The 27863-nt window shown below is 44.7% G+C and overlaps 1 protein-coding gene across 1 annotated transcript in view; it reads right to left on the bottom strand.

Moving 5' to 3' along the window:
- The window catches only part of LOC311123960 (ADP-ribose glycohydrolase MACROD2-like), a gene marked incomplete at its 3' end in the record, with an annotated part of 814537 nt that extends 787163 nt beyond the window's left edge, over window positions 1-27374 (bottom strand). The window contains 4 exon segments of the mRNA XM_084158236.1: window positions 20208-20306; window positions 25275-25310; window positions 25313-25381; window positions 27186-27374. Coding sequence (XP_084014362.1) covers window positions 20208-20306; window positions 25275-25310; window positions 25313-25381; window positions 27186-27222 — 241 coding nt within the window. The 5' untranslated portion in view covers window positions 27223-27374.
- Window positions 27375-27863: the final 489 nt, after the last annotated feature.

The following is a 27863-nucleotide window of genomic DNA, read 5'->3' as shown; positions in this document are numbered from 1 at the left end:
GGTGTGTGTGTGCATGTGTGTCTACCCCCTTCCCTCCAGACACTCCACAGTCATACACCATTAGAAATGCAAAGCATTTCTCTCCCAGCAAGGAATCCCTGATTATATTCTCCTGATAGGGTCTGTGGTATGAACAGGGGAAGTGATTATATTGGTACTAGCTTGACAATGACATTATCCAAATAGCAATAATTGATCAAAAGATAAAGCCTTCAGTGTAAATCAATACTAAAACTGTCTCAACCTCGAGGCCTATTCCTGACGTTTATGTTAGCTAGAGCTGGGATGCTAAACACTGAAGGGTCCAACCATTTAATGTCCTAACAACACCGACCAAACCCACCATTTATCAAGGACATTTTACGGATGTCGATAATAATGATAAGTAGCCTTTACTAGAGGAATGTGAAGTTTAAAAATAAATAAGTCTGCTAATATGGGACTTTGCTAACGGAACAATTGATAGCTACAACATTCAAAGTAATAGTAGTACTTTTAAGGGTAATATAAAACATTAACTGGTACACATTAATGTGGTAAAGTTATCGTTCAATTTATGGTTATGGTAATTCAGTCAACTTATTTTTGTCCATATCACCCAGCTCTAGTGTGAGCACTGAGCAGGACTAAGTCTAGTCTATACCAGAACAGAATAGCTTGTGAATGTGTTTGCTTCCCTGCACATATAGGCTCAAACGGCAGGCAAGGATAACCCCATCCCTGTATTCCTGTACTGCCCCTACTGTCTCTCCCTCCTGGAGGCTGATATTATTAACTGGTGTTTATTTAGAGCAGAGTTCTCCTCTCCTACCCCCTCCTCCCAGGGAGCAAGGGCAGTCATTTTACTGTTCAACAGAGCAGACACTTCTCCTTGCCAGGGGCATTTATTCTCATTCCTGGTGCAAAAATCACAAATTAGCACTAGAAGTTACCCAGCCTCTGTCCATCCCCTCCACCCTGAGATTACACAGACCCAGAAAAGAACTTGAAAACAAATCCAATTTTGATAAACTCCCATATCTATTGGGTGAAATACCACAGTGTGCCATCACAGCAGCAAGATTTGTGACCTGTTGCCACAAGAAAAGGGCAACCATTGAAGAGCAAACACCATTGTAAATACAACCCATATTTATGTTTATTTATTTTCCATTTTGTACTTTAACTATTTGCACATCATTACAACACTGTATATAGACATAATATGACATTAAATGTATTTATTATTTTGGAACTTTTGTGAGTGTAATGTTTACTGTTAATTTTTTATTATTTATTTTACTTGCTTTGGCAATGTAAACATATGTTTCCCATGCCAGTAAAGCCCCTTAAATTGAATTGAATTGAGAGAGAGAGAGAGACCGAGAGAGCGAGAGAGAGAGACAAAAACAATCACATTTTATTTGTCACATGCGGCAAATACAACTGGTGTAGACTTTACCGTGACATGCTTGACCGATTGGCATTCGTCAGTCACGGTCAAAGACAAAGACAGTCATTACTCAGCCAGGGGGTGAGGGAGAGAATGTGTAGAGAGACCACTCAGACCATTTAGAACCCTCTGCATGGGGCGTCTGGGGGTTAGGGTGGCAGTGTCCACTGGGCAGCATGTCCAGGCTCTGACAGTACTTACTGGACATAGTCTGGGCTGTATCACTAGAAGGGATACAGCTTATGTCAAAAGAACGTCACACTCTCTCTGAATTCAGGGGAAATGGAAAGAGAGCCTGTGAAGCGACTTCTGCTTTCGGATGTTAACAAGGCGACACTCCACTTAACTCCTCCTCCACATGTACTGGATTGGTTGAAAAGTGCCAGGACCAGAAAGAAAGAAATGCCGCTCAGGCGTCAATTACTTACATCAAAACAGAACAACTGGGCGCGTTTGACATTGCAGCCGACTTTAAAGGTGAGTCGAGACAAATCACCTTGCATCATAAATAACTACTCAAGTTTCAAACTCACGTGGTAGTTTGACATCACTTTGACATAAGAGTGATTCCAAATGAAAGACCATGATTTGGGGGATTTTCACAAAATGTAATCCATAGAATGGTCCTTTGGAGGAAGGATTGTTTACATATATTTGACATGTGTATCTAAAAGTATAATTGAGAAATAATTCATCAAAGTTGGCATATTTATGGCATTTTGGCCTTACCCAGGCCTCCTTTAAGACTCCATAATGTTTCATCTGTAGGTGCTACAAAGCAAAATTAAGCAAAATTATTTGAATATGATTGTTGTCATGTGAAGCTTAACCGTTTCCCCTGTAATATGAGTAGTATTTAGATTTTGTTACATTTATGAATCTTAAAAAATATAAACTTTAATATTGAAAAGCCACCATTTTTGATTTGCCATTTTATATATACAGTGAGGGAAAAAAGTATTTGATCTCCTGCTGATTTTGTACGTTTGCCCACTGACAAAGAAATGATCAGTCTATAATTTTGTGGTCCTCTGTAGCTCAGCTGGTAGAGCACGGCGCTTGTAACGCCAAGGTAGTGGGTTCGATCCCCGGGACCACCCATACACAAAAATGTATGCACGCATGACTGTAAGTCGCTTTGGATAAAAGCGTCTGCTAAATGGCATATTATTATTATTATTATTATTATTATTATTATTATTATTATTAATGGTAGGTTTATTTGAACAGTGAGAGACAGAATAACAACAACAAAATCCAGAAAAACGCATGTAAAAAATGTTATGAATTGATTAGCATTTTAATGAGGGAAATAAGTATTTGACCCCTCTGCAAAACATGACTTAGTACTTAGTACTTGACAATGACCCAAAACACACGGCCAAGGCAACAAAGGAGTGGCTCAAGAAGAAGCACATTAAGGTCCTGGAGTGGCCTAGCCAGTCTCCAGACCTTAATCCCATAGAAAATCTGTGGAGGGAGCTGAAGGTTCGAGTTGCCAAACGTCAGCCTCGAAACCTTAATGACTTGCAGAAGATCTGCAAAGAGGAGTGGGACAAAATCCCTCCTGAGATGTGTGCAAACCTGGTGGCCAACTACAAGAAACGTCTGACCTCTGTGATTGCCAACAAGGGTTTTGCCACCAAGTACTAAGTCATGTTTTGCAGAGGGGTCAAATACTTATTTCCTTGACCAGCTATTGAAAGTGAATTGGGACATGAAAATATATCAGCTTAAACAAAATATAGATTTCTGGAAAACTCTGCCTATTTCCTTGGTTGGTCGTATAAACGCTATTAAAATGGTTGTCCTACCCAGGTTTCTTTACCTCTTCCAATGTCTACCCAATTTCATACCACAAAGCTATTTTAAGAAACTGGATTCAATAGTAACTCCATTTTTATGGGATAACAAGGCAGCCAGAATTGCAAAGAAGCATTTATGCAAGTACAAGATAGAGGGGGGCTTTGGCCTTCCTCACTTCAAACTGTATTATTGGGCTGCTAATCTGAACATTGTGTCTTTCTGGAGGGAAAGTTTACCTGAGATGAGACGGAAGGATATGCCTTCATGGCTTTTGATTGAGCAGGCCTCCTATCAACGTTCCTCACTCCCTGCACTTGTTAATAGCCCATCATATGTGAAAAAAGCCACTTATGACTCCAATCCAGTCATTTGTCATACTCTTAGGATCTGGAAACAGATTAGGGATTTTCTTAACATACCCACTGTGTACATAGACAGCCCGATTAGCCGGAATCATGCTTTCCACCCTGCAATGGATGATGTGGTGTTTTCACAGTGGAGGGAGAAGGGGCTCACAACAATTGGTAATCTATACATAGATGGTCAGTTAGCTTCATTTCAACAACTACAGGCAAAGTTCAACATGCCAACAACACATTTTTTCAGATACCTCCAAATCAGGAATTTCTTAAGGACACACATCCCACAGTATGGCATGAAGCCAAATAGTCCTACATTAGATAGCTTGATCCTTGTCAAACCCCATTCAAAAGGGTCGGTCTCCAGACTGTATGATGTGCTACAGGCCCACATAGAGGTATCCACAGACACCATTAAAAGGGCTTGGGAACAAGAACTTGGTTCAGAAATCTCAAATGAGGACTGGATAGAAGCTCTCAGGAATATAAACCACAGTTCAGTGAATGCCAGACACAACCTTGTACAGTTTAAGGTGATACACAGGTTACACTACTCAAAAGTAAAACTGCATAAAATATTCCCGGACACCTCACCACTGTGTGAGAGGTGCAAGCAGGAGGAGGGGACGTTGTCCCACTTATTCTGGACATGCCCTAAATTACAGGCTTACTGGGCTCTCATTTTTGATTACTTATCTAAGGCCTTTGATAGAGTTCTAGCCCCAGACCCATTGATCGCTCTGTTTGGTACAGTTGATGGGAATAACCAGGAGGGGAAAGCTGTCTCTCTTTGTACTCTATTAGCCAAAAGGCTCATATTGCAATTTTGGAAATTGGAGACTGTACCTACCTTTGAAATGTGGTTACGGGATTTAGGGAATGTAATCCATATGGAAAAGATTCGATACAACACCTCCAATAGAAGTCCATTGTTTTACAAAATATGGCAGCCGATACTGGATAAATGGTCTAGTCCCGCTTCATAACTGGGCTGACGATCTGCTGCTACTCTGTGCTGTACCCCACTCAATATTTATTTTTGGCTGAACTACACTGCTTGTAATGACTATATGCTGTCTTCTTATACACGTACCACCTAATAGGATTTTGTTTTATTTTGTGTATGAGTGAGTTAACTTTGGTTTTGTCCTCTAAACTGGCCATCCCATCCAACAGTACAATGAATGTCATTGTTTGTATTGCTGTCTCTTTTACTTTATTTTTATTGGAAAATAATAAACATATTATAAAAATTTTTTAAAAAATACTTATTTCCCTCATTAAAATGCTAATCAATTCATAAAATTTTTGACATGCGTTTTTTTGGATTTTGTTATTGTTATTCTGTCTCTCACTGTTCAAATAAACCTACCATTAAAATTATAGACTGATCATGTCTTTGTCAGTGGGCAAACGTACAAAATCAGCAGGGGATCAAATACTTTTTTCCCCTCACTGTATATAGTTGAACATAATATACTCTATAAGCATCCCAAAGTTCAAGAGTGGGATCCCTGCTAGTTTTAAAGTTTTGGCCCATTTTATACAGAGAAATTGGAACAGTAGGCAATGTAACCAATCACAGCCCTCCTTTTACTTGTATCATTGCACATCCTGCAAATCACCAGCAGAGTGTGACCATTTTGAATCCATTTTCACATTCACTCTGTTGGTAATGCTTACAAATTGGATCATAACTCTAAAAGTGGCAGAGATTCCACTCTGGAACTTTGATTTGCCCGTAGAGCAGGGATGGGCTGCTGGAAGCCCGCGGGATCACAATTATCCCATGTCAGCTACAGTGGAGGCTGCTAAGGGGAGGACGGCTCATAATAATGGTAGGAACAGAGCAAATGGAATGGCATCAAACACCTGGAAACCATGTGTTTGATGTATTTGATACCATTCCACTGATTCCGCTCCAGTCATTACCACGAGCCCCTTCTCCCCAATTAAGGTGCCACCAACCTCCTGTGGTCAGCTATCTAAACTTGTTTCATGGTCGAATTACTGGCCGTGGGGCCCCCATTGATTTTGTTAGTCAATCTCACTCAGATATCATATTAAAAACATCAAAAATGTCTCTCCACCCTATGGCAAAATGAGTAGAATTGCATGAAATTAGTTATCAAATTGCAAAATCTTCTCTCCGCCCCATGGTAAAATGTGTAGAATTGCAGCAAACTTGCTTTAAAACAAACATTTTCTCTACACCCAATGGCAAAATGTGTAGAATTGCACGAAATTAACTCTAAAACTCCGCTTTCAAGAGGAGGGCCACTAAAATGTTTTGCTCGCAATGTGTGTGTGGGGGGAGGGAGGTTTGGATGTGCATACGCAGACCCGCAAGCAACTGAGGCCCCTCATGATAAGTTGCCCATCCCTGCCATAGAGTATATTATGTTATTGAAATCAAAATACTATTCATATTACAGAGCAAGTGTAAAGCTTCATATGATCCAATGTTTGCTTTGTAGCACCTACAGATGAAACACTATGGAGTCCAAAGGAGACCAAAGGAGGCCTGGGTAAGGCCAGAATGTAGAAAATATGCCAACTTTGATTAATTACTTTGATAAAATGTCAAATATGCATCAACAATCCTTCCTCCAAAGGGCCATTCTATGGATTACATTTGGTGAAAATCCCCAAAAGCATGGTATTTTTTTTTCCTGGTTTCATATGGAATCACTCATGTAAATTGTATCCAACCAGGCTAGTGCCCAATCATCTCGTGCAAATATAGGGAAGGATCTGAGCCGTACTGCACTGTAGTCTAAGAATCACTGGAAGAAAATGTTTTGTTTGTTCACACAGCGAGGATATATCAAACTCAACTCCTTTTAAATATTAGGCTACATTTCACAATCAAAAGTTATTACGTAATGATGAACCATGATGGAGTGGAAGCAAATCATTCAAAAAGTCTCTTCTCTTTTTAGGAGTTTGTCTACAGACAAGAGTCGTCAGAGCACTCAGAAAGCTGAGAATATCCTAAATGTAATCTTTTCACTCTGCCAAGTACAGAACTCAGAGACGCCATCATCAGATTAATATATGAATTGCTCTGGCTGTGTTTCAAACGGCACCCTATTCCCTATGTAGTATACTACCTTTTGACCAGGGACCTATGGTCTCCTGTCAAAAGTAGTGCACTAAATAGGGAGCCATTTGGGAAGCACACGCACACATGCACACACAGTGCCCTGTCAGAAAGTAGGCCTCCATTACCAAAACAACTGTCACTAAAAAGAGCCCTCATCAACATAAAGCTATACAAAATTTAACACATACTTAGAGCTTTGTAAATCCATTCCATTCCCACCTTTAAAAAAAATTAATCTAATTCTAGTGGAACCCTTGTTGTGGGAATAATAATAATAACAGCAGAAGCAGAGAGCAATTTACATTTCAACGCCTATTACCACTGCTGTCAGTTACTAGAGCAATTAACGAAGGTGACAAGACATTTTTCTTTCAATTAAACAATAACTGGTCATCCAGAAATTGATTTGAAAACTAATTTTGCCTGCTAAGAACCAAGGTGACGCTATGACACACACAGACACACACACACACACACACACTGGGAGACTGGGCTACAGAATTAATTGCTACAGATGTAGGATCTTAATTTGAGCCAGTTTGCTAAAGCAGGAAAATAATCCTGTAGCAACAGGAAATTGAATTATTATGTGGATTATAGTGAATGGACATTTTTGTAGGGGTTGATACAAATTTCGTAAGGGAAAATCAAGTCTGAAATTTCAAAGTGGAATTAAAAACTTCAGAAGCCTTTTTAAACCTCAAATACACTACACGTTTTAAATGTACAGCATTGCAGGGTGATCAAATTAAGATCCTACACCTGTATGTAGGAATTTAATTTACACTGTGTGATACGATTTCACAAACAGAAACATAACAGTTTTAATAATACAAATAATAATAACAAAGACTAAAAAGGTCCTTCCAACAATATTGTTCAATGAAAAATATAGTTTTATAGCTGCCTAAACTAATTCCATACAGGTAACCCTACAGGTTTCTTTGAAACATTGTCTTTTCGATCAATCAATCAATCGCTTTATTGTCTCAATTGGAAATGTGTAGTGCAATCAGGGCAAAACTTTAAAACAACAACAATCACACAACAAAGTGTAGGCTACTGTTTGAACCATCCTGCACACCACAAACAGACAGACACATTCAGACTGTGTATGGTTGTATTATACCTCACTAATACTCTAATCAAATCTCTGATGCCTGAATGTGAATGGCTTCGCTGCATACCACAGCATACCAATAACCATAACCTCTGTGGCTGGCACTCCAGACACGGGTTCAAATATTATTCAAAATAATTCTTAAATACTTGACCTGGGCTTGATTGTGCTTGCCTGGTGCAATGGAAGTATGGAACCAATAGAATTGTCACAAAAGAGCAATACCTCACCCATCTGCCACTCCAGGAAGACTAAACAAATGCTCAAAGTATTTGAAAGATGTCAAATAGTATGTGAACCCAGTTCTGCTGGGCTGGCGCTCGTCTTAGCTGAGACCCTCTAGAATGTTTGATTGGCCTCATAAGCAGACGCCCTACAAAGTAAATTGACAATCGAATACAGATGCATGCGAGAATAGAGGGATGAGAGGAGAAAGGTTTATGACTGGTTATGGATCCTGAATCAACCTCTTCTCTTCTCCTATAATTACACCAGTCATCATTATAATACGCTTTTTCCCCTTCACACACACACACACACACACATATGCACACACATACACGCACGCACGCACACACACCACACAGTCGTAGGCACACACGCAAAACACACTCACTCAGCTATCTTTACGGCCTCATTCTGTTCAGTCGAGTAGCAATGAAGTTTAGAAGTTTAGTTCAGATTGTATTCTATTCCTTCATTGTGACAGACGGACAGTGAGGGGGGAGGAAAATGATTGAACATTAAATTGTGTTTTAGAAAGAAAATAACAAGGATTAGCTGTAAATCCTGACTGAGCCTCATCCCATCATCCTGGTACTGTCCCAAGTGGCACCCTATTCCCTAGCTAGTGCACTACTTTTGACCAGGGCCCATAGGGAATAGGGTACCATATGGGGACCCGTGAAATGCAGAACGAAGTCACAAAGTCATCTGCACTGTTTTTCTTTTTCTTTCTGGCAGCTAGACACTTAATCCCACTAAGATTACTGCAGATAATCCTTCTAAATGCATTGGATTAGCAATCAGTAAAATTACCCAATAGATTTATCGAATCTCAGTGAGATTAAGACACACAGCGAATCCACCTGTTTTTTAAAGCACGCCTGGGCCATTCCTGGGCCTTACTCGCTAATAACAGAATTATGTACATTAGTCTATGAGAAACACAGACACAGAGACACAAACACACACCTACACAAACACAGTCGGTCAAACCCTGCGGATCAATAGCTGAGACAAACCAAGCCTCATCCCAACTTCCATCTCTCACTGCGTTTAATGAACTAGTTAGCAGTACATTGTGTGATGGTGCGTTGAATGCTACCACCAGTCCCTGTATGGGGGGGGTCCGGCTGCTATAGTAGACTACCACCAGTCCCTGTATGGGGGGGGGTCCGGCTGCTATAAGACACTACCACCAGTCCCTGTATGGGGGGGGGGGGGTCCGGCTGCTATAGGAGACTACCACCAGTCCCTGTATGGGGGGGGGGGGGGGGGGTCCGGCTGCTATAGGAGACTACCACCAGTCCCTGTATGGGGGGGGGGGGGTCCGGCTGCTATAGGAGACTACCACCAGTCCCTGTATGGGGGGGGTCCGGCTGCTATAGTAGACTACCACCAGTCCCTGTATGGGGGGGGGGGGGGGGGTCCGGCTGCTATAGGAGACTACCACCAGTCCCTGTATGGGGGGGGGGGGGGGGGTCCGGCTGCTATAGGAGACTACCACCAGTCCCTGTATGGGGGGGGGGTCCGGCTGCTATAGGAGACTACCACCAGTCCCTGTATGGGGGGGGGGTCCGGCTGCTATAAGACACTACCACCAGTCCCTGTATGGGGGGGGGGGTCAGGCTGCTATAAGACACTACCACCAGTCCCTGTATGGGGGGGGTCAGGCTGCTATAAGACACTACCACCAGTCCCTGTATGGGGGGGGTCAGGCTGCTATAAGACACTACCACCAGTCCCTGTATGGGGGGGGGGGTCCGGCTGCCATAAGACACTACCACCAGTCCCTGTATGGGGGGGGGGTCCGGCTGCTATAGGAGACTACCACCAGTCCCTGTATGGGGGGGGGGTCCGGCTGCTATAGTAGACTACCACCAGTCCCTGTATGGGGGGGGGGTCCGGCTGCTATAGGAGACTACCACCAGTCCCTGTATGGGGGGGGGGTCCGGCTGCTATAGGAGACTACCACCAGTCCCTGTATGGGGGGGGGGGTCCGGCTGCTATAGTAGACTACCACCAGTCCCTGTATGGGGGGGGGGGGTCCGGCTGCTATAAGACACTACCACCAGTCCCTGTATGGGGGGGGGGTCCGGCTGCTATAGGAGACTACCACCAGTCCCTGTACGGGGGTTCCGGCTGCTATAAGACACTACAACCAGTCCCTGTATGGGGGGGGGGGGGGGTCCGGCTGCTATAAGACACTACCACCAGTCCCTGTACGGGGGGTCTGGCTGCTATAAGACACTACCACCAGTCCCTGTATGGGGGGGGGGTCCGGCTGCCATAAGACACTACCACCAGTCCCTGTATGGGGGGGGGGGGTCAGGCTGCTATAAGACACTACCACCAGTCCCTGTATGGGGGGGGTCAGGCTGCTATAAGACACTACCACCAGTCCCTGTATGGGGGGGGGGGTGGGGGTCCGGCTGCTATAAGACACTACCACCAGTCCCTGTACGGGGGGTCTGGCTGCTATAAGACACTACCACCAGTCCCTGTATGGGGGGGGGTCCGGCTGCCATAAGACACTACCACCAGTCCCTGTATGGGGGGGGGGGGGGTCAGGCTGCTATAAGACACTACCACCAGTCCCTGTATGGGGGGGGTCAGGCTGCTATAAGACACTACCACCAGTCCCTGTATGGGGGGGGGGTCCGGCTGCTATAAGACACTACCACCAGTCCCTGTATGGGGGGGGGGGGGGGGGGGGGGTGTCCGGCTGCTATAGGAGACTACCACCAGTCCCTGTACGAGGGTTCCGGCTGCTATAAGACACTACAACCAGTCCCTGTATGGGGGGGGGGGGGGTCCGGCTGCTATAAGACACTACCACCAGTCCCTGTACGGGGGGTCTGGCTGCTATAAGACACTACCACCAGTCCCTGTATGGGGGGGGGTCCGGCTGCCATAAGACACTACCACCAGTCCCTGTATGGGGGGGGTCCGGCTGCTATAGTAGACTACCACCAGTCCCTGTATGGGGGGGGGGTCCGGCTGCTATAAGCCACTACCACCAGTCCCTGTACGGGGGGTCTGGCTGCTATAGGACACTACCACCAGTCCCTGTATGGGGGGGGGGGGGTCCGGCTGCTATAGGAGACTACCACCAGTCCCTGTATGGGGGGGGGGTCCGGCTGCTATAAGACACTACCACCAGTCCCTGTATGGGGGGGGGGGGGGGGGGGGGGGTCCGGCTGCTATAGGACACTACCACCAGTCCCTGTATGGGGGGGGGGGGGTCCGGCTGCTATAGGAGACTACCACCAGTCCGTGTATGGGGGGGGGGGGTCCGGCTGCTATAAGACACTACCACCAGTCCCTGTATGGGGGGGGGGGGTCCGGCTGCTATAAGACACTACCACCAGTCCCTGTATGGGGGGGGGGGTGGGGGTCCGGCTGCTATAAGACACTACCACCAGTCCCTGTATGGGGGGGGGGGTGGGGGGGGGGTCCGGCTGCTATAGGAGACTACCACCAGTCCCTGTATGGGGGGGGGTCAGGCTGCTATAAGACACTACCACCAGTCCCTGTATGGGGGGGGTCCGGCTGCCATAAGACACTACCACCAGTCCCTGTATGGGGTGGGGGGGGGTCCGGCTGCTATAAGACACTACCACCAGTCCCTGTACGGGGGGTCTGGCTGCTATAAGACACTACCACAAGTCCCTGTATGGGGGGGGGGGGTCCGGCTGCTATAGTAGACTACCACCAGTCCCTGTATGGGGGGGGGGTCCGGCTGCTATAAGACACTACCACCAGTCCCTGTATGGGGGGGGGGGTCAGGCTGCTATAAGACACTACCACCAGTCCCTGTATGGGGGGGGTCAGGCTGCTATAAGACACTACCACCAGTCCCTGTATGGGGGGGGTCAGGCTGCTATAAGACACTACCACCAGTCCCTGTATGGGGGGGGGGTCCGGCTGCTATAAGACACTACCACCAGTCCCTGTATGGGGGGGGTCAGGCTGCTATAAGACACTACCACCAGTCCCTGTATGGGGGGGGTCCGGCTGCTATAAGACACTACCACCAGTCCCTGTATGGGGGTTCCGGCTGCTATAAGACACTACCACCAGTCCCTGTATGGGGGGGGGGGGGGGGTCCGGCTGCTATAAGACACTACCACCAGTCCCTGTACGGGGGGTCTGGCTGCTATAAGACACTACCACCAGTCCCTGTATGGGGGGGGGGTCCGGCTGCCATAAGACACTACCACCAGTCCCTGTATGGGGGGGGTCCGGCTGCTATAGTAGACTACCACCAGTCCCTGTATGGGGGGGGGTCCGGCTGCTATAAGCCACTACCACCAGTCCCTGTACGGGGGGTCTGGCTGCTATAGGACACTACCACCAGTCCCTGTATGGGGGGGGGGGGGTCCGGCTGCTATAGGAGACTACCACCAGTCCCTGTATGGGGGGGGGTCCGGCTGCTATAAGACACTACCACCAGTCCCTGTATGGGGGGGGGGGGGGGGGTCCGGCTGCTATAAGACACTACCACCAGTCCCTGTATGGGGGGGGGGTCCGGCTGCTATAGGAGACTACCACCAGTCCCTGTATGGGGGGGGGGGGGGGGGGGGGGGTCCGGCTGCTATAGTAGACTACCACCAGTCCCTGTATGGGGGGGGGGGGGGGGGGTCCGGCTGCTATAAGACACTACCACCAGTCCCTGTACGGGGGGTCTGGCTGCTATAAGACACTACCACCAGTCCCTGTATGGGGGGGGTTCCGGCTGCCATAAGACACTACCACCAGTCCCTGTATGGGGGGGGTCCGGCTGCTATAGTAGACTACCACCAGTCCCTGTATGGGGGGGGGTCCGGCTGCTATAAGCCACTACCACCAGTCCCTGTACGGGGGGTCTGGCTGCTATAGGACACTACCACCAGTCCCTGTATGGGGGGGGGGGGGTCCGGCTGCTATAGGAGACTACCACCAGTCCCTGTATGGGGGGGGGGGGTCCGGCTGCTATAAGACACTACCACCAGTCCCTGTATGGGGGGGGGGGGGTCCGGCTGCTATAAGACACTACCACCAGTCCCTGTATGGGGGGGGGGGTCCGGCTGCTATAGGAGACTACCACCAGTCCCTGTATGGGGGGGGGGGGGTCCGGCTGCTATAAGACACTACCACCAGTCCCTGTATGGGGGGGGGGGGGGGGGTCTGGCTGCTATAGGAGACTACCACCAGTCCCTGTACGGGGGGTCCGGCTGCTATAGGAGACTACCACCAGTCCCTGTACGGGGGTTCCGGCTGCTATAGGACACTACCACCAGTCCCTGTATGGGAGGGGGTCCGGCTGCCATTAGATACTACCACCAGTCCCTGTATGGGGGGGGGGTCCGGCTGCCATAGTAGACTACCACCAGTTCCTGTATGGGGGGGGGGGGGTCCGGCTGCTATAAGACACTACCACCAGTCCCTGTATGGGGGGGGGGGGGTCCGGCTGCTATAGGAGACTACCACCAGTCCCTGTACGGGGGGTCCGGCTGCTATAGGAGACTACCACCAGTCCCTCTATGGGGGTTCCGGCTGCTATAGGACACTACCACCAGTCCCTGTATGGGGGGGGGGGGGGGGGGTCCGGCTGCTATAAGACACTACCACCAGTCCCTGTATGGGGGGGGTCCGGCTGCCATAAGACACTACCACCAGTCCCTGTATGGGGGGGGGGGTGGTCCGGCTGCTATAAGACACTACCACCAGTCCTTGTATGGGGGGGGGGGGGGGGGGGGGGGGGGGTCCGGTTGCTATAGGAGACTACCACCAGTCCCTGTATGGGGGTTCCGGCTGCTATAGGACACTACCACCAGTCCCTGTATGGGGGGGGGTGGGGTCCGGCTGCTATAAGAGACTACCACTCCTGGATCTCACTTGACTCAAGCAGCAAGCAGCAGATCTTATTTGACTCCACACACACACACACACACACACACACACACACACACACACACACACACACACACACACACACACACACACACACACACACGCTATAAGAGCCTATCATTCCTGGACTCTAGCATTAAAGCAGCAGCCAGTTTAATCTCAGTTTAATCAAGGCCTCAGTGTTTGTAGACAGCTTTAACAAGATGATGAGGCTTCAGTGTTTGTAGACAGCTTTAACAAGATGTCACTGACTGGGCTAGGAATGAAAGTCCAGGAACTTAGAGGGAGGGAGGGAGGGAGGGAGGGAGGGAGGGAGGGAACCGAAAAGTGAACTGATCCTGATTAATGACGACAAGAGGGAAAGCGAAAGGGGGGAAAAAGGAAAAACAAGGACATACTGTAGCTGGCAGGGAGGTAGGGTAGGATTGGGGGCTGTGCCCAGATATCCAGTATGGTGGTGGTAGACATTTGCCCCCCTCCATGTAGACACTATTCTTAACAGCAGGTTACATAGTGCCATCTGCCTGATCAGACAGAGAGCTAGTCCATTAATGTCCACCCTCCAACTCCACAGACAGACACACACACCCACCCACACACACACCCCTCCTGCTCTCTCTCTCCCGACAGCTCACCACCCCAGCTGACATTTTGAGCACCTGCTGTCCAACCTCTGTCTAAACATAATCAAGGAAGAATTAGAAACTCAATGATCCTAATAATTAAACTTTAATAGGAGATATAAAGCACCCTGATGTCCTGATAAAGCTGAGGAGGAGCTGTGGAAAGCAGCACTATGTTACACACACAGCAAATTGGCCAGTGTTGATTTTTCAGAGTAACATTTCTAGTGTTGATTCAGGAGTTAAATTCACTCTGTACGAGTGAGATTAACACTAAGTGGTGTAAAATAACCCCAGTGTTGGTGTTAATAACCAGAGTTATTGTTTTACACTGTGGAGAGCAAAACAGTCCCATCAAAACCACACCTATCATTATCATATTTCCCAGCATGCTATGTGGGTTGATTTTTTTATAGGACTGTTTTTAATATCTGTGTTTTTGCATGTACATTGATTAATTGATTAATCTTATGCTACACAAAGATAAATAACATACATTTTTCTAAAATAATCAAATTAGTTAGTTACATTTATTGCCCCCATTATTGAAATGGTTGTTCCGGTTTAAATGGTTTAGGTAGTGTTTTTTATGAAGTCTCCTAACCCTGACAGTCATTCTGAATGCAGGTTGTGGATGAATAAAAATTCCAACTGTTGGATATCCTAACGCTGGCTGGATTCAAATAGGAATTACACCACTTTGCAAGCCAGCATAATGTGACTTGCAGGCCTGATGTGGCCTGTAAACCAGGAGTTTCCTAACACCACTGTGTTAGGGTAAAACTAGGCCATCAACCAGGCCAATAAGCACGGCCTTATGATATATGTAATGTATTGTCATAGAGTTTAATTTGAATGTCTAAAAGCATTGTATTTGAGACAAATAATTAGCTAAACCTGAAACCTCATCTAAATTTTGAAATGAATAATGTGGCAATTAAGCAAGTTGAGGAGACTAAACTGCTTGGTGTAACCCTAGATAGTAAGCTGACATGGTCAAAACATTGATTTAACGGTTGCTAAATTGGCACTAGCACAGGAACTCACTTGGTGAAGGTCACAGGCCTTTAAACTGCAAGACTTCAACAACCATGTCTCTGTCGCTAACAAATACAGTCATGGGTGTTGACTCTAGAATTTACTTTAAAAGAAAAGGAACCCTGGGAAATATGCAAATAAGGATTTAAACCATACAGTGTTAAAACAACACCCCAGAAATGATTTACTGTAACACTTAAAGGTGTTAATTTCTTACACTGAGAAAGTGAGTCCAGTTTACTCTAAATCAAGTGTTATGTTTTACACTGTAGGTGTTGTGTATTACTCTACAGTAGAGCTATGCAAACACCACAATCATTTGAACACTTTAAGAGTTGAATGGGGAACACTGCAACAGAGTTACATCTTTAACACTTTCAAACGTGTTATTTTAACACCAGTTCAGTGTTCACTGAAAATAGTGTACATTTTACACTGTCAGATTTAAATGTACACCATTGAGTTTGCTGTGCAGACAGAGCATACACACAGAGCATACACACAGAGCATACACACAGAGCACACACACAGAGCACACACACACACAGCATACACACACAGAGCACACACACACAGAGCATACACACAGAGCATACACACAGAGCATACACACAGAGCACACACACACAGAGCATACACACAGAACATACACACAGAGCATACACACAGAGCATACACACACACAGCACTATGTCACACAGACATGAAATGTCCTGCTGAAGTATTTAATTGTTAATGAAAGTAGAAAAGTCAGAAAGTCAGACAGGTTAAATGCATGTTTGTATTCCAAATAATGTTTCAGCCTTTGTTTATACAGGTTAGTCTCAAGAGAGACTTGTATGAGTTCAGACTGGTTAAAACCTTTTACTGCAGTGGGCTAAATCAGGGTCACACAGAGTGTTTCTTGGTAGTCTTAAACAAATCTACTTCGAAACAAAAGTATACACCTCATACACATGGTTATGGGCTTACAAAAAGAAGAGACCTGTACCATGTCAGATATAGATTTGAAATGTATTACATTTTGTGTTTGCATCCCAATATTACACTTTACATACATCACAGAAGACTGAAATATAACAAAACCGTTTGACATAGATTCACTGGATTTTCGGTGGGTATTTTTGAAATAAAGTTAATTAATTATGAAATTATGACAAATATTAATAACATTCCACCCATGAGGCCACTAGAGGGCGATATGGTAATTTGACTGCAGGAAAGGGCTACATATTTTAGATGCAACACTTACAGTGTAAGCACATTCCGTTTCTGCTTTCTACGGCTGATATAGAACAATAAACATATTCCTTATGCAAATGCTCCGTATGTTCCATCTGGCCGTATGCATTCATACATAAAAGACACAGGCAAACCGACACATCCCCTATGCTAATGTTCTGTGTTATTTGCGTCTTGTGAATGTGAGTACAGATGCTGCTGGCTCAAATAGAGGTTATGTACCAAGATGTTAATGTGCATTTAAAAAAGGCTGGTAACACAGGAGACAGTAATAACCATTGAGATCGAATCTATCGATCTCTCTCTACAGTAATAAAATAATCTTTAAGCACTGCCACTTTAGTTCCATAGAGACATATCTTCTTCACATTTAAAATGACCACTAAACCTCTGATGCCCCCGATGGTTATTCAAACGTAATATCAATGCACTGAACTGTTGAAATTAAGAATGGACTAAAATATACAGCCGAGGGAGAGGGTAACACAGCTGTTTCGTATTTTGGCCTTCGCTGGAAATTAGTAAAGGTAGCCAATTAAACAACACTGTGGAAAAACACTGGGGGAAAACCGCTGGACAAGGCTACATTTATTTCTGAAACAATGTTTGCTTGACATGATCGCAGTGTGAGGTTACGCGCTGCCGGTAACTGTGGGTTCACTATCAAATTGCTCCATTATAAGGGATGGACCAACCATCATCACAACAAACAATAATTGGAACACAATTCTATCATCCAGAAATGCATGGGTTCCTATTCTGCTATTTAGCACAATGTTTTATATTGTTCTGGCTCTCTGCCATACAGTAAGTAGATGGTGAGTAACACAGGCGCTCTGCCATACAGTAAGTAGATGGTGAGTAACACAGGCGCTCTGCCATACAGTAAGTAGATGGTGAGTAACACAGGCGCTCTGCCATACAGTAAGTAGATGGTGAGTAACACAGGCGCTCTGCCATACAGTAAGTAGATGGTGAGTAACACAGGCGCTCTGCCATACAGTAAGTAGATGGTGAGTAACACAGGCGCTCTGCCATACACTAAGTAGATGGTGAGTAACACAGGCGCTCTGCCATACAGTAAGTAGATGGTGAGTAACACAGGCGCTCTGCCATACAGTAAGTAGATGGTGAGTAACACAGGCGCTCTGCCATACAGTAAGTAGATGGTGAGTAACACAGGCGCTCTGCCATACAGTAAGTAGATGGTGAGTAACACAGGCGCTCTGCCATACAGTAAGTAGATGGTGAGTAACACAGGCACTCTGCCATACAGTAAGTAGATGGTGAGTAACACAGGCGCTCTGCCATACAGTAAGTAGATGGTGAGTAACACAGGCACTCTGCCATACAGTAAGTAGATGGTGAGTAACACAGGCGCTCTGCCATACAGTAAGTAGATGGTGAGTAACACAGGCGCTCTGCCATACAGTAAGTAGATGGTGAGTAACACAGGTGCTCTGCCATACAGTAAGTAGATGGTGAGTAACACAGGCGCTCTGCCATACAGTAGGTAGATGGTGAGTAACACAGGCGCTCTGCCATACACTAAGTAGATGGTGAGTAACACAGGCGCTCTGCCATACAGTAAGTAGATGGTGAGTAACACAGGCGCTCTGCCATACAGTAAGTAGATGGTGAGTAACACAGGCGCTCTGCCATAGGTTGGTGTGAATAACAATAGAAAAGGAAGTGAACTACTGTTCTGCTAATCTCTCCAGCCACCTGTCAGAATAAAATACCAGGAAGAGAACACACACACACACACACACAATTAGCGTGCTTCTACAGATAATGGGCTGTTCATTACCAGACTACTAGTAACCTAATTTCTCTAACCTCTACATTAAAAACATACTCACATCATACACTGTATCATCGACAGGGCTGTAGTGGAACAGGTTGAGAGCTTCAAGTTCCTTGGTGTCCACATCACCAACGAACTATCATGGTCTAAACACACCAAGACAGTTGTGAAGAGGGCACGACAAAGCCTATTCCCCCTCAGGAGACTGAAAAGATTTGGCATGGGTCCTCAGATCCTCAAAAAGTTATACAGCTGCACCATCGAGAGCATCCTGACTGGTTGCATCATCGCCTGGTATGGCAACTGCTCGGCCTCCGACCGCAAGGCACTACAGAGGGTAGTGCGTACGGCCCTGTACATCACTGGGGCCAAGCTTCCTGCCATCCAGGACCTCTATACCAGGCTGTGTCAGAGGAAGGCCCTCAAAATTGTCAAAGACTCCAGCCCCCCTAGTCACAGACTGTTCTCTCTGCTACCGCACGGCAAGCAGTACCGGAGCGCCAAGTCTAGGTCCAAAAGGCTTCTCAACAGCTTCTACCCCCAAGCCATAAGACTCCTGAACAGCTAATCATGGCTACCCGGACTATTTGCACTGCCCCCCCACCCCCCTCTTTTACGCTGCTGCTACTCTGTCTATTATTTATGCATAGTCACTTTAACTCTACCCACATGTACATATTACCTCAATTACCTCAACTAGCCGGTGCCCCCGCACATTGACTCTGTACTGGTACCCCCTTGTATATAGTCTCCCTACTGTTGTTTATTTTTTTACTTAACACTTTTTAAAAAACATTTCTTTAAAAATGCATTGTTGGTTAAGGGCTTGTAAGTAAGCATTTCACTGTAATGTCTACACCTGTTATATTCGGCGCGTGTGGCAAATACAATTTGATTTGATTTGATTTGGTATCCCACAAAGGCCCACAAAAAGTGTGGCCCTCAAGGAAAGTCTTAGCAAACAAATCCTGAAATAGAAATGATGCTTTCTCTCAACCCACAATGAATTACTGCAGAACTGCTCAAAGTCAATGATTCACCATATGTAGTGTGTTTGTTTCTATGACCACCAATCCACCAGTCAATCCAGCAAGTCAGCACTTTACACCCGCCAACACTAGAGGGCAGCAAACACATAAAAAGCACACTGCCTGCATGTTGTAAGCTTGTAGAGTGAAACAACTTTCCATAGATTATGAAAAACCACAGCTTTTGCTGATTTACACCCTCTGAACTGTTGAAAGTTCATTTATAAAAGCACCTTACCAGAAATAACACACATAGAAAATCCATGGCTTTGCTTGTTTCACAGCTTCCTACATTAAACCATTGTAACTCAGTTTAAAAAGCACCTTACTGGCATTAACAAATACAGAAGAACTGTTTGCATGTCATGAGGTTGTAGTGTGAAACAGCTGATCACCATAGGTATGGCTTCCCTTGTTTCAGTTCAAACTGCATTAAAGCAGTGCAAACACAACAAAATGCATTGCATGTAGCCACAGTTTGACAAACTCCTGCATCAAACCAATGTAAGTTAATAACAAAGCACCGTACCTGCGTTAACTATGGCATCAACCTCGAGGATGGTGATGTCACCCTTGTAGAGAGATACTTTGTCTCTCAGAAGGTCCTTCCCCTCCTCTTCCTCAGTCACTAGAAACAACAAGAGCAGGGGTGTGTTCATTAGGCACACCGTACAGGTACACAAGAGCAGGGGTGTGTTCATTAGGCACACCGTACAGGTATACATTTACATTTTACATTTTAGTCATTTAGCAGACGCTCTTATCCAGAGCGACTTACAGTTAGTGAATACATATTTTTTTTTTTATACTGGCCCCCGTGGGAATCGAACCCACAACCCTGGCGTTGCAAACGCCATGCTCTGTCAACTGAGCTACATCCCTGCCGGCCATTCCCTCCCCTACCCTGGACGACGCTGGGCCAATTGTGCGCCGCCCATGAGTCTCCCGGTCGCGGCCGGCTGCGACAGAGCCTGGATTCGAACCAGGATCTCTAGTGGCACAGTTAGCACTGCGATGCAGGGCCTTAGACCACTGCGCCACTCAGGAGACAGGTACACTCAGACTCAGGTACACAAGAGCAGGGGTGTGTTCATTAGCCACACCGTACAGGTACACAAGAGCAGGGGTGTGTTCATTAGCCACACCGTACAGGTACACAAGAGCAGGGGTGTGTTCATTAGCCACACCGTACAGGTACTCTTAAAGACAGGAGCAGAAATAAAGACAGATAACTCACATTTTTTTAGCTTAGTTCCTCTTGTTTACTGTCCTTGTGGAATACAGTACATCTGGAATGATGTACCATATCGTTGTTGTCCTATAGACTAGTGCATTATTTAGGGTTTATAACAGTAAACTTACAGACACAAACACACAACCTGCCAGCAAGCCAGACAGACAAACACTCAGACAAACACAGACATACAGTGCATTCAGAAAGTATTCAGACCCCTTCCCTTTTTCCAGATTTTGTTACGTTACAGCCTTATTCTACAATACAGAGAGATCCTTGATGAAAACCTGCTCCAGAGCGCTCAGGACCTCAGACTGGGGCGAAGGTTCACCTTCCAACAGGACAACGACCCTAAGCACACAGACAAGACAATGCAGGAGTGGCTTCGAGACAAGTCTCTGAATGTCCTTGAGTGGCCCAGCCAGAGCCCAGACTTGAACCCGATCTAACATCTCAGGAGAAACCTGAAAATAGCTGTCCAGCGACGCTCCCCATCCAACCTGACAGAGCTTGAGAGGATCTGCAGAGAAGAATAGGAGAAACTCCCCAAATACAGGTGTGCCAAGCTTGTAGCGTCATACCCAAGAAGACTCGAGGCTGTAATCACTGCGAAAGGTGCTTCAACAAAGTACTGAGTAAAGGTTCTGAATACTTACGTAAATGTAATATTTCAGTTTTATATTTTTAATAAATTTGCTAAAATGTCTAAAAACCTGTTTTTCTTCGTCATTATGGGGTATTGTGTGTGGCTTGATGAGGGAAAAAAACGATTTAATCCATTTTAGAATAAGGCTGTAAAGTAACAAAATGTGGAAAAAGTCAAGGGGTCTGAATACTTTCCGAATGCACCGTATATATATAGACAGACAGACAGACACAACTGGGGTAGGGGTATGTATTGAATGCATGAGAAAAAGTTACCAACTACAAACAGATTCATTTGTGTACTGTAGTGACACATTCACGAAAGTGTTCTGCTCACAGGAGGCTGGTGAGGGGAGGATGGCTCACAATAATGGCTGGAATAGAGTGAATGGAATGGCATCAAACACATGGAAACCATGTGGGTGATGTGTTTGATACCACTCCATTCATTCCAGCCATTACTATGAGCCTCCCCAATTAAGGTCCCACAAGCCACCTGTGGTTCTGCTAAATATGCCCACCGACATTTCAGATTGAATCTACAAAACCCCATAAAACAGCTTCAAAATAATATTTCTACATTTATACCACGGTGGCACACACACACACACACACACACACACACACACACACACACACACACACACACACACACGAACAAACACAGACATCCAGTAACTAAGGAAATTCAGTGTCAGGCATCAGATTATGATAATCACATCAGGACTGTGTTCCATATGGCACACTACTGCCAATATACTACGTTTGACTAGGGCCTTATGGGCCTAATAGAGACTGGGTAATTAACATTGATTCCTACAATACAGTCAGTACCACATGCCTGCAGGTTGTGTGTGTGTGTGTGTGTGTGTGTGTGTGCATAACATGTATCTATACAGGTACTGGCTGGCCTACCCTTCTCCTAGACTTTGATTGTTGTTTTCATGATATGGTTAGATGTTTACATGTATTTATTCATTCATTTTACTATAGTAAATGTTTTATTTTATTCACTTTTGAGATTATTCTTGTAATGAAAAGCACCTTACAAATGTAATATATTATTATTACCATTATTATGTGGCCAAACTAGTCTGAAATGTTTCTATGTCTGTGTCAACGTGTAGTCTAGTCAAGAGTTAAATTGTACAATCTGATATAAAAACCTTAATCATCATAGGCATAGACAACTCTACGATAACATATTTTTCTTCCAAGACAAAGCTAACTTTATAAGCGAGATGGGCAAACTGAAAAGATTACAGGCTTGGATTGATTCCTCTGTCCTTGTCTCTTCCCTTGAAGGGCAGATGTATTTTCCCATGAATTAAACCTCACCAGGGTTGAGGGTAGCTGAAGGATGGGACTAAAAACAAACAAAAGATAACTAATGTAAAATATACTTTGTCTGTAAAATGTATATAGCATGTATAAACTGGAAGTAGAAGCCTACATGTTGTTGTCCATTAGTTTACTCCAATTAGGGGAGGGGTGGTAGGGTTAGGGGAAAATAACAAAGGAGAATATATTTTTAAAAATATATACAGTACCAGTCAAAGGTTTGGACACACCTACTCATTCAAGGGTTTTTCTTTATTTTTACTATTTTCTACATTGTAGAATAAAAGTGAAGACATCAAAACTATTAAATAACACATATGGAATCATGTAGTAACCAAAATAAAGTGTTAAACAAATCAAAATATATTTTATATTTGAGATTCATCAAATAGCCACCCTTTGCCTTGATGACAGCTTTGCACACTCTTCGCATTCTCTCAACCAGCTTCATCTGGAATCCTTTTCCAACAGTCTTGAATGAGTTCCCACATATGCTGAGCACATATGCTTTTCCTTCACTCTGCCGTCCGACTCATCCCAAACCATCTCAATTGTGTTGAGATCGAGTGATTGTGGAGGCCAGGTCATCTGATGCAGCACTCCATCACTCTCCTTCTTGGTCAAATAGCCCTTACACAGCCTGGAGGTGTGTTGGGTCATTGTCCTGTTGAAAAACAAATGATAGTCCCACTGAGCCCAAACCAGATGAGATGGCGTATCGCTGCAGAATGCTGTGGTAGCCATGCTGGTTAAGTGTGCCTTGAATACTAAATAAATCACAGACAGTGTCACCAGCAAAGCACCCCCACACCATAACACCTCCTCCTCCATGCGGAGATAATCTGTTCACCTACTCTGCGTTTCACAAAGACACAGCGGTTGGAACAAAAAATCTCAAATTTGGACTCATCAGACCAAAGGACAGCTTTCCACCAGTCTAATGTCCATTGCTCGTGTTTCTTGGCCCAAGCAAGTCTCTTTTTCTTATTGGTGTTCTTTAGTAGTGGTTTCTTTGCAGCAATTCGACCATGAAGGCCTGATTCACACAGTCTCCTATGAACAGTTGAAGTTGAGATGTGTCTGTTACTTGAACTCTGTGAAGCATTTATTTGGGCTGCAATTTCTGAGGCTGGTAACTCTAATGAACTTAATCCTCTGCAACAGAGGTAACTCTGGGTCTTCCTTTCCTGTGGCGGTCCTCATGAGAGCCAATTTCATCATAGCGCTTGATGGTTTTTGCGACTGCACTTGAAGAAACACTAATGTATTTGTCCTCTTGCTCAGTTGTGCACTGGGGTCAAAGTTCTTGAAATGTTCCGTATTCCGACCTTCATTTCTATGATGGACTGTAATGATGGACTGTTGTTTCTCTTTGCTTTTTTTGAGCTGTTCTTGCCATAATATAGACTTGGTCTTTTACCAAATAGGGCTATCTTCTGTATACCCCCCCCTACCTTGTCACAACACAACTGATTGGTTCAAACGCATTAAGAAGGAAAGAAATTCCACAAATTAACTTTTAAGAAGGCACACCTGTTAATTGAAATGCATTCCAGGTGACTACCTCATGAAGCTGGTTGAGAGAATGCCAAGAGTGTGCAAAGCTGTCATCAAGGCAAAGGGTGGCTATTTGAAGAATGTAAAATCTCAAATATATTTTGATTTGTTTAACACTTTTTTGGTCACTACATGATTCCATATGTGTTATTTCATAGTTTTGATGACGTCGCTATTATTCTACAATGTAAAGAAATGTGTACAAATAAAGAAAAACCCTTGAATGAGAAGGTGTGTCCAAATTTTTGACTGGTAGTGTATATCTTTTGTATATATACAGTATTTTCACAAAATATATGGGGGGTTGGAAATTATGCAGACAATTACACTGATGGAAGCCACAGTCTATCTGCAATATTAAAGCTGATCTACCCTCCCCATGGTGGCCATGAAGGGTTATGTCAATCTTATGACAGTGTTATTAAGCTGTTATGTCAGGCTAGAGTTGAAGATTGAAATTGGGAAGTTGTTCCCTTTGAATGTCTCTTCAAGTGAACTAGCTTGTTCATTGTTCAGATTCATTGCTTAGTCTGATTATTAGCAGTCTCCACATCAGTAGGCTCAGGCTCTGGGGGGGGGGGGGGGGGGGGATCTCTCTGGACTTGTTCTAATACTTTAGAAATGCATCCTTCCTTCCTTCCTTGTTTCCTTGAGGTAAGCACATACTTTTTAGTGATTGGATAGGTGTAAGGTAACTACCCTATCACTTTCACCAATACTCTACCAATTCAGACCTGTGATTACTTCAAGAAAGGAAGGAAGGAAGGAAGGATTTCTGAAGAATTCGAACAAGTCCAGCCTGCTGTGTGTATCTCTCACCTTCTGTGCTCTGAGACTGTTTCCAGGTGTTGATTTGTCCAGAGGTACGTATTCAGACCGACGGTACTCCTTACGCCTCTCCTCCGATGACATATTCAACACTCTGCCTGAAGGAAAGAATAGATAGACCATTTCAGAACAAATTACTAAATTGTAGAACAAACTACTCCGTTTTAGAACAAACTACTCAATTTTAGAACATTTTAGTCCATTTTAGAACATAATAGTTCATTTTAGAACAAACTACTCCATTTTAGAACAAACTACTCCATTTTAGAACATAATAATCCAAACAAATAATGTTTTCGTCATGCAAACAAATGAGTGAGTGTGGAACAGACAAAATAGTCCATTTTCAAAAAATTATGAAACAAGACAGGTGAAGCTGAGCTAAGAATATCATAGTAGGACAGAGCCAGTCTGGACATCCAGGCTCAGAATATTGTTGCAGCACCAGAGAGAAAAGTTTAGCGATTGAGGCGAGATGAGGTGAGGTGAGCCAGATTGCTGCTGGGCAAATGGTATTTTTGTCTGATGCATTGTTACATGTTGCCAGCACTTCATGTATTTTCCTGTATTTATGGCAGTATACTACTTGCCAGTGATAAAAATAAAAAAATGGTTAATTCGTTCATTTAATGCAGGAAGTTGTGTTTGTAAAAGTTTTCAAGTAAGACTTGAAATAAGTGACATGATTTTCAGGTGAAGCTGAGCTAAGAATCTTACAGTCACTAAATAAGCCACTCCCTCCTTCCTATTCCCCCACCACCCCGCCGGTTAAGAGCACTTGGCCAGTAACAAAAGGTTGCGGATTCGAATCCCTGAGCCGACTATGTGAAAAATCTGTCGATGTGCCCTTGAGCAAGGCACTTAACCCTAAATGCTCCTGTCAGTCGCTCTGGATAAGAGCATTTGCTAATTGACTCAAATGTAAACGTAAAATGCCTTATAGTAGCATATTGTAAGCTACAATGAGAGCATCTTTGACTAGGCCTAACACTTTATAATGGTGTGACTAGGCCTAACACTTTATAATGGTACAGAATTCTTAGAGATGACGATGGTTTTGTAATAGCCTACTGGGCAGTGGGCTGTGTGTGGGCTACGTCTTGTCTGGTTCACATTAGGATAATAAATATATACACTGTGATATGTTAATCTACCTGAGCTGAGGAAAGTGTTTAGAATGTTAGAAGAAAATAGACAAATAAAACACACTTAAGCCAATGATAAAATCCTGACAACATTGTAACTATAACAGTTATTATTACCTCTCTATATCTATGTAGCATAATATGTGTTATTCATAATAAGAAAATAGTATTATAGGCCACACATTGGGCTTATATTACACATAGGCTAACTGTTTACAATAGCCCCTTCATGCCATGACAGACTTAGCTACCTACCTACCTACCTACCTACCTATTCATCTATAAGTCGTGCTCTCTCTTGGGAGCCATTGTCATTCATTCTAACAGGTGAACTTGCAGAAATAGACGGCCTAGTGGACAAGCCTCGAGTAGCAGCTATATTGCCTTGTTAAAGTCCACCAACGCACCGTGTGTATATATATGTGTGTAAGCTAAACGTGGGTTACTGTTATGACAGCAGCGGTGTGGTAATGGTGCGTTTGGCTAGTATGGTTCGGTACCAGGCAGAGGCACCGGCGCATCCTGCTTAGCGCAACATCTGTAGGCTTCGCGGGCTCGCATATGTCCGGATGCTGGTGCATGTAGCCAGCCCTATAATAAGTGCCTTCTAATTAACAGCCGGTGCTCACAGATATCCTGGACTGTCAGATAGATCGTCTATGGCAGACAGTCAGCTGTAAAGGCATGGGAGACATGGAGAGAGATGATGGTACAGATTCATTGTAGTGGTCCCCAACCCAAAAATAAGTATTCTTACCTTTCTCTGTCTTCCAGTCCTTTTTCTTTTTGCTCATGGTGCCGTGGTGATTGGACTTGGAGTTCGTGTTTTTTGACTGTGGCAACCCCAGACTCGAAGCGTATGGTAGGACCGGGGAACTGAAAGAGAAAGTAAAACAATCCTGGAGCTAGCAGCTTAACCCACGACGTCTCTCTCACCTGTGAAACTGTCAAGATTTCTATGGACCTCAGTAATGCAGGCTCGATGCAACCTAGCGTGATGAGCACCGTAAAATACGTGTTGTTGGAATCACGGCCAAGCGATTGGCTGTCGGAGACAAGGAAGTAGATGTGCGATAGGAGCGCCTGATGTGGCAGTCAGAGTGATTGGCCACAATAGCGGAATTTGCTGTTCGCCATCAAAATAAAGTCCCCCATTGAAACTGATCCAAACGGATCCAAATAGTGGAATAATGCCATATTTGGAATAGATAACGCTAAACAAGGTTGGAATGTTGTTATATAACTTAAAAATAAATAGACTGCACAACTGCAATGGGGACATATATGCACTGTACAGCTTTACCAACTCCTCTCTTACTTCATTTGGAATTGTAATCTTTGGGTGTCACGGAGAAGGCAGATACCCCATTTCATGGGCGAAAACTTCATAGGTAAGGCTGTACAGTGCATATATAAATGCCCCAAATGTAATTAT

Source organism: Coregonus lavaretus (assembly GCF_964263955.1).
Source record: "Coregonus lavaretus genome assembly, chromosome: 1".
Taxonomy (NCBI): Eukaryota; Metazoa; Chordata; class Actinopteri; order Salmoniformes; family Salmonidae; genus Coregonus; species Coregonus lavaretus.
Note: the sequence above shows the minus strand (reverse complement) of the source record. Positions and strands in the feature narration are given on the sequence as shown.